Consider the following 9,696-nt stretch of genomic DNA (forward strand, 5'->3'; position numbering starts at 1 on the left):
TTCCATATAGAAGTTAATTCCAACCATCCATTCTTAGCTGGGTTCTGATTTTCAGCTCTGTGTAAACCAGTGTTTTCAGGGGTAGCTGTATCACAGCTGAACTCTGGGTGTGATACCAACTCACCTGAAGTCTCTGCATGCCATCATTTTATTGCCTTTTTGTCTCTTGTCTTCACTAGTTGGATGAATTCTTAAAAAACAAGGCTGCACCTTCTACAGATGCAACTCAGTGCAATAGGGTGCAATGCAAAAGAGTGAAGAAGCAAAGTTTTCAGCTGCATCAGTTGCCAAACAATGACTCAAGCACTAGAAATTTGTTCTAGTATCACAATGGGAAATTACTTGGTTTGCCTAAATTCTATCTTGGCAACAGCAATAAAAAGGTCTATTGATAAAGTTCAGTTTCATTTCCTAGCTCAGGAGAAGTTTCAGTTTCTATTCTTCCTTGCTCTGGCAGCAGTTTCATTTCTTCACTGTAGCCTGGAAAGAGTATAAAAGGATGGGCTGGGTGCTCTGGATCCAGAGAATTCACTGGGATTCTCACCAGCAGAAAGCAGCATGTCTGACCAGAACGTCCACAACGCTGGGTTCACTCCCTCTGGGATCAGAGCTGGATCCCTTGCTTCATCAATAATGTCCAACGAAGCAAAAGCCTCTGGGGGAGGTGTGCGTTCTGGAGGCCCCACTTCTGCTCTCCAGGAAATGGGTATGAGCAATTCTGTGTGTGACTTTGTGTGTGATTTTGTGGTTCAGTGCATCAGACATCAGGATCATAGGATGACACATAGGATCAAAAAGCTGTTGCTCCTTGAAAATAAGCTTGCCAAATAATCTCTTCTCTCCTACAGTTCTGTATGACACTGAAGAAAGAAGATTCCTCTATTTAACTGTGTGCTATGAGTGGGATATTATTGGGGGTGTTTTCTGTGTGGGTACATACTATGCATGAATGAACATATACCTATGTGCTATTCATGAGGTTTTGGATAGTGTTTATTTGAAGTTTGTGCTATCTTTTCCATTCTGCCAGGAATCATCAATAATATGAAGAGTCATGGTAGCAACAAGCAATGATGCACTTATGCAAGAACATGATCTGTGTAGCTACATTTCATATAAATGATCAGATTTCCCTTGCTCTTGTTTGTTATCACACACATCCATACAAGGAGAACTTCTAAAACCTTACACAAACTCTGTAGAGGAGAAAGATTAGTTGTAGTCTAAGAGACGAATTAATGAAGGGAATGTATAAACATCTTTGACATCCCCTATCTAAGTACTAAAATAAGGCATAGATGCCTTTCACATGAGTTAACCCTGCAGGTGTTTGCTGTTCTGCTGCTGGCATGGAGGAGTCCCTGACCAGATGACTCTTACCAGCTTGGCACTTGTTTAACCACAGATCCCGTGGGGTCTGTGCACAAGGCATTCTCCCTGCCAGACCTGCCAGTGTGACCTGATTCAGCAGACATCCTCTGAACAGGCATGACTCCACAGAACAGGGTGTCCCATGCAATCCTGCTTTACCCAGAAGCTCAGTAGTTTGCTCTCTGACCTTGGATAGAGGCTTCTAGACCCCTTCTTGCCTTCAAGGTCTCAGACTGACATGTCCCATGTGTCAGAGGTATGCCAACGAGCAGGCTGGTTATAGGTGGGTATCTCTGCCATATTGGTCTACCACTGGTCTACTACTTCCATAATTAGCAGGTAGAAATCCAAAGGATGGAGCTGAATGTGACTTTTCCAACCATAAAATGGCTGGTTGACCAGGTGAGCTGGCCAGGGTCCAGATTCAGGGCATCTTTTAGTAGCAAAAACTGTGTTAAGCTTGATTGAAATGAAATAAGTTGGATTGGTTTTTTTAAGATATGATTTACATTGCTGCCAGTATTATTCATAGTGAGGCCCTCTAGACAGCGAGGGAATAGGTGACTTAAGGGTCATTCAGAGACATACTGCATGTGACTCCTGTGAGGCACTGTTTTAATTTTCACTTTGTATGATTTGATCGGTGAGTTTAGGTTGCTGAATACAGTGTTGATTGAATATTCAGTAGGAAAGAGCTTAAGGGATAGTAGCAGCCAAGGGACAGAATATGACAGAAAATCAGGAGAGGAGGGGGACAGAGAGAGTGAAAAGCAGAGAGGAGAGCTGCTCTCAGGCACCATGCTGTCTTAGCAGCAGAAATCCGGGTAAGCAGGAGATGCCAGTTGCTCACTCTAGACATATGTTAGTCAGCTGCACAAGCTGCCTTCTCTTACAGATCAGGGTGGTACAGCACACTCATAACCAGTGGCACAGTCTTCAGCAGAGATGCCCTACAGAGCAACTGAAGCTGTCAGTTCTAAACTAAAATGCCGAAGACTTCTATCTCTCTGTGCTGAGAATTTTTGTAAGAAACAGAAGCAAAATAAGCATTTAACTACACCTAGTTTGATTCTTGCAACCTCTGTGTTAACTATAAACTTTTATGAAAACCACCATTTTGGTGAAGAGAAGTCTGCATGACTCAAGGAAACCTTAGCCATGCCTACAGGAGATACTCCAAAAGAGCTTTTATCCATGGGGGAAATGCTAGCTCTGTAACATTGCCAAGACAGGTGTGAGCTTTGGCTCCCTGCAGCAGGAGAGCTTGCCACACATTCTTTGCCTGATTGAGAGCTAAAAGGGCCTGATTTCATTTCCGCAGGTGCTCACTGAAATCTCTCCAAACACATCTTCTTAACCTTTTCATTCAGACTGTAACCCTTCCTCCCCCCAGAACAAACATGCTCGAAGGAGCGGCTGATTCTGCAGTGGGGCATGAGTATTGTTCAGTATCACTTTACAGAAGATGTTATAACAAGCTCATCACCAAAATATTTGAGCATCCTCCAGGAATGCTTTAAGCATTATCACTAACATTTGTCGTCACTAATGCTTTACTCCTCTCCCAGGAGAAGAAGAGTTTGCAAAGGAATGTTTTACTTGGGGCTTATTTAGACTCAGAGGAAGATACACATAAAAATTGGCCACTGGCTACCACAACTCGTGGTACTTGAATTTTACAGGTATCTGTTACAGGTTCATGTGAGGGGAAGTGAAAGGAACATGTTTATCACCTGGAACAGAAAGTTTCTAGTTTCTACTAGGAAAGTAGTAGGAAAGCAGGCAACTTTCCCAGTTTCTACTAGGAAAGCAGTTTGTTCCACAGTCCTCAGGCAGCTCCACAGAAAAGTGCAATTTCAGCAGAGGCAAATTGTGGTGAAACTACTTTGGAAATCCAGGTTTATCAAAAACAGTCTATGTAAAAGCCATAAATTTTCTTTGTGTTCTGGGAACTCCACAACAGCACTGATAATATCCTTTCCCCAAGGTGGCAGCTGAAAAGCAGTACACTGACAGAACAAGTCAAGCAATCAGAAGTCACCTTGTATTTTGATACATCTGCTGGCCTTCAATTGTTTTAAAACACAGTAGTTTATAATTGTCCTGTTTTTTTTGTCAGTAACATATCCTTTGTAACTGTTCCAGGTGCCAAAGGCACAACCCACTCATCAGGTTATACCAGCAGTGGGATCTCTGGTGGATCCAGGGCTTCCAGCACGATGTCCAAGGAGGCCTCATGTCACGGAGGTGGAGTTCCCAGAGGTGGCACAACTTCCACTGTCCAGTCCATCTGTAAGTGAGAGTCTCTCGATAAAGATGAATTAACAAATGACTTTTGAGCAGTCAGCAATACTTCAGTTCGTTTACTGCACATTTACTAGATGAAGGGATGCAAGTAACAGGAGTGGCTGCTTTGTACTTCAAGCAATATTTCTACTGTTTGTCTCTTTAAACTCATTGGGAAGATGAAACTGGGGAATTAGTAGAAATAACAATGCCACAAAGTTGCAAAGGTATGAATGGACAGCAGTCAAAAATCTGAAATAGTATGACAAAAAAAAAGCCCAATGGACTTTTAGATTATGCTTTCATCAGCACCACTGTGGCAGGTTCAATAGTTCTTTTTCAATCACAAATTTAGGATTAAACCAAGAGCTCTACATTTGAACATACAAAGTGGGTATAAACTGGGAAAAAACAGTGAACCATGAGAATGGAGTTATCAGACTGACAGACAGGAATCATTAGTCTACTTCTTGGACCTTTCAGAGCAGCTTAGCTTCTTTCCTTCTAAGGAAATTCATTGAGTCAAAACCACAGGCATCTGCCTGCACTTACCAGCTCAAAGTAGAGAACAACAGAAATCTCCCTCATCACTCTGCCAGGTTAATGCAACCCACACCCAGATAAAACAAACCAAATTATGAGAGAGCCTTGTCTATACCTGAAGGCATCAGTAAGGATGCTAATTGTGTTAGTAGATCCTGTGGGGTTAGGAAGAGCCTTGGAGACAGGATTGAAGTTCTTAATTTCAAAAAGTGTCTTTCAAATAATAACAGGGACATTTGGTTTCTGATCTGGGAAGGTTTGTGGCCAATTCTTGTATCATCTGTATATTTTCCTGTTTTGCTTTATATTGTCCTCACTTTTTCTCTGTATTTCTCCTTAGCTATGGGTGGAAAAGGAGGAAGACGCTGAACAGAAGAAAAACATCAGTGCAGAAATAAACTCTGCAAGCAGTTTATCCTTCACCATCGGTTTTGACAATTTCTCCCCTTCAATGATCTCCCTGTCATGAAAGGCAAAGCCTTCCACGTGCACAAATAAAGTTTCTGTTAAAATGATGGATTCTTGCACTAAATTAATGGGGACTGAGATGAGGGGCAGTTCTTTCTTGATTAAATATTCTCTGAAGCACAAACAAACACAAGCCAATGGAAGCTAAGGTACTTGGACTGCAAGGCTGTCTTAGGAAAATCCTGGGTTTAGCAACACTAGGCTCTTCAACTGCAAGTAGCTTGCTTTGTTTATTTCACAAAAAGTAATTACAGTGCAAAAGTCACCCTGTTGTGAGAGAGAAACATAGAAACTCAGTAAGGGGCAGCCAGCAGTTCCCTCTAAATGTAATTCTAATGGGCTATCAAATTAAATTTTATTTAATAAAGGGGACATATAAGAAAAAAAAAGGTCCCAGGACTGATTTTTGTATGCTTCTAGAGTTTTTAAGGTCCCTTTCATGATAATTTCTAGTCCCTATTTGCTTGCAGCAAGGTATCAGCTTTGTCCCACTGAAACTTCCCCTGCAAACTTATGACAGGTGTGAATAGGTAAGAAAAAGAGCCCATTTTCTCATTGTTGGGGCTTTTTGCTGTTCCTCACACCTGACTCCTTTCCTTCGTATGTGTTCATACAACAGTGTTTCCCCAAATACACATGGGGAATGCACATTCCCTATGCAAATCCCCACATACAAACTACCCCCCACTTTCATCTTCCTTCTGTCTTTCTGGCCCCTCATCCCCCCTACTCTATCACCTCCCTCCCTCTGTATTTCAAACAAAACCACATGGCACAGCTTCTTTTTCCTTTTCTCCACTCCAAGACGGAGGGAGAAAATCTCACACCTTCAGGACAGAAGTTCAGAGCTGCTGGATTTGGGGAGCTGCAGTCAGTGATCTCCAATGATTCCTGACCCCCTGCTTGAGCATTCCCATCCCAGCTGCATTTCTGCACTGCTGGGAAACGTGTTTGCTTCCATGCACCTTATGCTGTCAGACGTGGTCCTCTCCCTGCTGCCTGGGCCCCTTCCAGAATGCTCACAAGAAGTCAACATTTGCCTAAGTCTAAGCAAAGTTGAATTATATGTTGAGTGACGAAAAGCTAGCATGGAGGAGAGACTAATGAAGAGGAGAAGAAATGTATGTTCACTTGCTGTGCTATCCAGAGCATTAAAAGGCAATTGAAAAAATGCTTCGTTTCATAGACTTGATGTCCTAACAAGGAGCTACCTTGGGAAAATGTTTAAATGTAACCAGGACTTAAATTCATAAAACCATAGAGAGATTTTGTTTCAAAGAGACCTTGGTGTGAGGAGAATGAAGGCAGTTCTCTAATCTAAACTTCTGTTAAAGAAGGGTTAACCTCAATATTAGACTTGTTTGCTTAGGACTTTGTCCTGTCAGATTTTTAAAATCTTCCAGGAGCATCCATCCTACAGTTTCCTTCCTAGGTCTAATGCAGCAGCCTGGGACTACTAAAATACAGATGTGATCTTTTTTCCCTCTATGCCCTTAGCACTGGCATGATTTGAGGCCAGAAAGTCTACCTTGAGTTTTTCCCATTCAGAGAACAGGTCTCAGAGAACAGCAAGGGCCTTGATCCCCACAAGCTGACATTCAAACAACTGCTTAGCACTGATGATGATGATAAATGAGTCATAAGAATGAAACCAATGTAATAATAACAAGAAATACTAGAAAAGGTCAAGTACACACATAACTCATCAGACGAATTGAAGCTATATTGTCCAAGAAACAATGTGTGACCATGTTATGGCAATAAAAGATCTTGTTTCTTATTCTTATTCAAAGGGGGGAGATCTAAAAGTGGGTTTCAACTTTAATGTTGTCATTACTTGACCTCAGGTATTTTTGTCTTGTTAAAAAATGACTCACATTAATGAGAGCTGACAAAGGGTACTTACGCCTAAAAGAAGGAAACCAAAACAAGGATGCTTAATCACTCATCATTTCACTTTTCAGCTTTTACATAATTCTAGTGTTAAAAGTTTGAATTATTTCCCCATCTTTAGATCTTGTGTTGAGAACTATCCTAGGTAGCTTTGCCGAAGCAGGGAGAATTCCCAGCTGCATTCAGAATCCCTTCACTGAGTCAGCTCCAATAGGTCTTCAGGAGAACAAAGGTGCAAGCATCCATCCCCCTGGAAGCCTTCCTCACAGACTGCTTCAGCACATTCATACGTACTGAACTACAAATGTATTTGCACATTTAACAGAATATAATTGGAAAGGTCAAATAACAACAAATATTGCAATTTGAATCCTTCATGTCTCTCAATCAATCTTTGCACAACAAATAGACTGAAGGAAAGAGAAAGGAAAAGAAGCAGCAGTGTGTGATTACCAGAGCAATAGTGCTGGAGCAAGACACTGCAGAGAGCACACAGCTCTCTGCACAGAAATCAATTTCTCCCACGGGATGGGATCAATAGTCGTCTGACAGGACACTATGCAGGCAATTTAATAGCATTTTATCTAAATGAATCTATTCCTCCCCCCAGCTGGCCTCACAGTTCATAAGAAGTCTCTCTTAGTAAAATAGATTTATTTATTTTTTATAATACAACAAGAAAATATTTATCATTCTGAAGATAGTACCATTGTCTGTTAAAAATCATTTATCTCTGTTAGTTACTCATTACTTACCACTCCTTCCCAACATCTTTATTCTAATTAGCTAACTCATGGACACAGCCCATAAAAATTACTTTCGGTTACTCTGGAAAAAATTTTCTTACCCCAAAACATTCTAAACTATATGTCAGCCTTTCAGGAAAAATAAGCCCACATAGCAGGCAAACTCAGTTAGCTCAAAGGAGTATTGGTATCTAAAATGACATTTTAATGCAACAAAAAAGTCTGTGTTTTGAGGAATTATTTATACACAGAATTTGATTGTCCAGTGTATCTATTTTAATAGTGCTTAATAAATAATAAAGTCAATCTGATCTTATTAGTGGATATCTGTGTGAAGTAAATGATAATGAACGAGAAACCCTAATAAGCGTAATTCCAAGGATGGATCTTTGGCACTCTGGGAGTTTGGTATTGTGCCCCAAAGGCTCTTGTAAATCCAGCTGCAGTTCTTGCTCATCATTTAGAAGATTAGGGGCTGATAAGCGACAGTCAAGCCTTATTAGAACAGGCTAAGGCAACAGGAAACATTAATTGGGTAATTTAATGCACAAGGAGACATTAAATGCCTGCATTCTGGTTCAGATGCTGTTTCCTCTATTGATTTGTTCACGTCTTGTTCTATGAAATTCTCACAAATACTTGGTGGAGAGGGTGTAAGACAATGCCTAAGTTTAAAAATACCAGAATACTTTTTTTTTTTTATTTATTTCCTAGGGCTTCCCTTTACTCCTTAATAAGGCACCCATCAGTATTCCTGCTCTTGCATGCAAAAGAAAGAAGACTAGTCCCTTGTCCAAGGACTCTTCCAACAAAGGAGGGGAGAAATCCAAGGTCTAGCAGCTCTCTGCAATGAAATGCTGCCTCACTCTCTCGCTCGTTCAGGTTTTCTTCCCAGTGTGTGCATAGAGCAGGAGCCCTGCAAACCTGGGAGGAAGCTCAGACACTTTTCCTCTAGAAATCTGGGAGCACTTAATAAAGCCTCTTGCACTGTTCTGTAGGAGATGTAGAAAGTTGCTGGACTGATCTTCCTCTGAAAGTAAGGAAGACGAGAGGAAAGTCCTGACAAAGCTGTTTCTTCTCTGTCTAATGCCAAAATTAATCCACTTACATGAGTGGATTGGCTCTGTTCCCTCAGTGGTGGATAATGGTGTCTGGAGCACCAAAATCTCTCATACATACTAGTTACATACTAGGTCCTGATTTGGGTCCCATTTTAAGACTTCCTTCCTGAGACATCTTTCCCACAGAAATGAAAAGAGGTAATCTGACAGTGTAAAAAATTCAACATGAAAAGGGGACAGCCTTTCCTTTACCTCACTGACCTAGGCACTCTTTGTTTCTCATTTTCTAGTACTGTGGCTTGGGAGATCAAGGCTGATAATTCATGGACCCTTTATGTTAATAATTTACTTTTACAGCAATTTAAATATTAAAATGCTTTTTGAAGACATGCAAGCCTCATTAATTTCAAATAAACGTTGTACATTATGCTCTGTTTAACAGCATTCAATCCCACTTTTTGTAGCCAAGGTCTCTCCCTTCCACCCAGCAGCCTGGCACTGTTCCTGCTGCCAGCAAGTTTTTTCCCCGTGTCCATGGCATGGACTGGGCGGCCACTGTGGGCACAACAGCCCTGCTCTTCAAGCTTCTCAGGACTGTCACACTTGGAATTGGTGTCTTCTTCACATCTCCCCAAGTTTTAAGGTAGGAAGCAGCCTCTCTGACTTTATTTGCCATCCCTAAAGTCATGGAAGCCTTGGTGGAAGGAGCAGGGTCCTCCTACAGCCCAACACATCCCCTCCAGCACTGCAATAATGGGTGCTCTGGCTGTGCCCCTTCCAGCTCCTCTAGGACTGACCCAAACACAGTGACCCAAGACTGACCACTGGACCAGAAACCTGGAACAAGACCAACACATTCATTTCAAACCAGCAACTGGGTGCCCCGTGCCTGGGTCACACAGGTCAGTCCCTTTCCTCTTCAGGAGAAGAAGAGCCTCCAGTACTCTTCCTGTGGGCTCTCACTCCACTGAAGTTTTCAGTGTTGTAACTGTTGTGAAAAGCAATAAAATTGTGCTGACTGCCCACAATGGTCTATTTTGTGAGAACCCCACACATTAAAGAGATACAACTAATAATTCCCTTTTAATACGCAATAATTTTAAAAATCATCATTATTATTATAGTAATTAATATTAAATCAGTCCCCATCCTTCTCTGTATCTCTTTGGGGCAATAGCAAGCATTGAACTATAACCAGGTTTAGTACTTATCTAAGTAATATTTTAACCAAGCTATCTTCTTTTTACCCATTGTTCAGTGGAGTTTGGGTTTTGTTGTTTGTGGTGTTTTTTAAAGAATATCTGGATGTGAAAATAAATAAGCACATA

General features: G+C 41.3%; 1 protein-coding gene across 1 annotated transcript; it reads left to right on the plus strand.

Annotated features, from left to right (window-relative positions):
- Nucleotides 1-508: 508 nt before the first annotated feature.
- On the plus strand, nucleotides 509-4,715 carry LOC106852524 (uncharacterized). The gene is made up of 3 exons (XM_014875209.2): nucleotides 509-706; nucleotides 3,517-3,663; nucleotides 4,541-4,715. The coding sequence occupies exons 1-3, from the start codon at nucleotides 559-561 to the stop codon at nucleotides 4,567-4,569; spliced, it is 324 nt and encodes a 107-aa protein (XP_014730695.1). The 5' UTR covers nucleotides 509-558; the 3' UTR covers nucleotides 4,570-4,715.
- The last annotated feature ends 4,981 nt before the right edge of the window (nucleotides 4,716-9,696 follow it).

This window comes from Sturnus vulgaris, chromosome 1 (genome assembly GCF_052056855.1).
Source record: "Sturnus vulgaris isolate bStuVul1 chromosome 1, bStuVul1.hap1, whole genome shotgun sequence".
Lineage (NCBI taxonomy): Eukaryota > Metazoa > Chordata > Aves > Passeriformes > Sturnidae > Sturnus > Sturnus vulgaris.

Coding starts and splice junctions, on each gene's coding strand:
- LOC106852524 (XM_014875209.2), top strand. CDS start 559: ATGTCTGACCAGAACGTCCACAACGCTGGGTTCACTCCCTCTGGGATC. Junction 707..3,516: donor TTCTGCTCTCCAGGAAATGG/GTATGAGCAATT, acceptor TAACTGTTCCAG/GTGCCAAAGGCACAACCCAC. Junction 3,664..4,540: donor TTCCACTGTCCAGTCCATCT/GTAAGTGAGAGT, acceptor ATTTCTCCTTAG/CTATGGGTGGAAAAGGAGGA.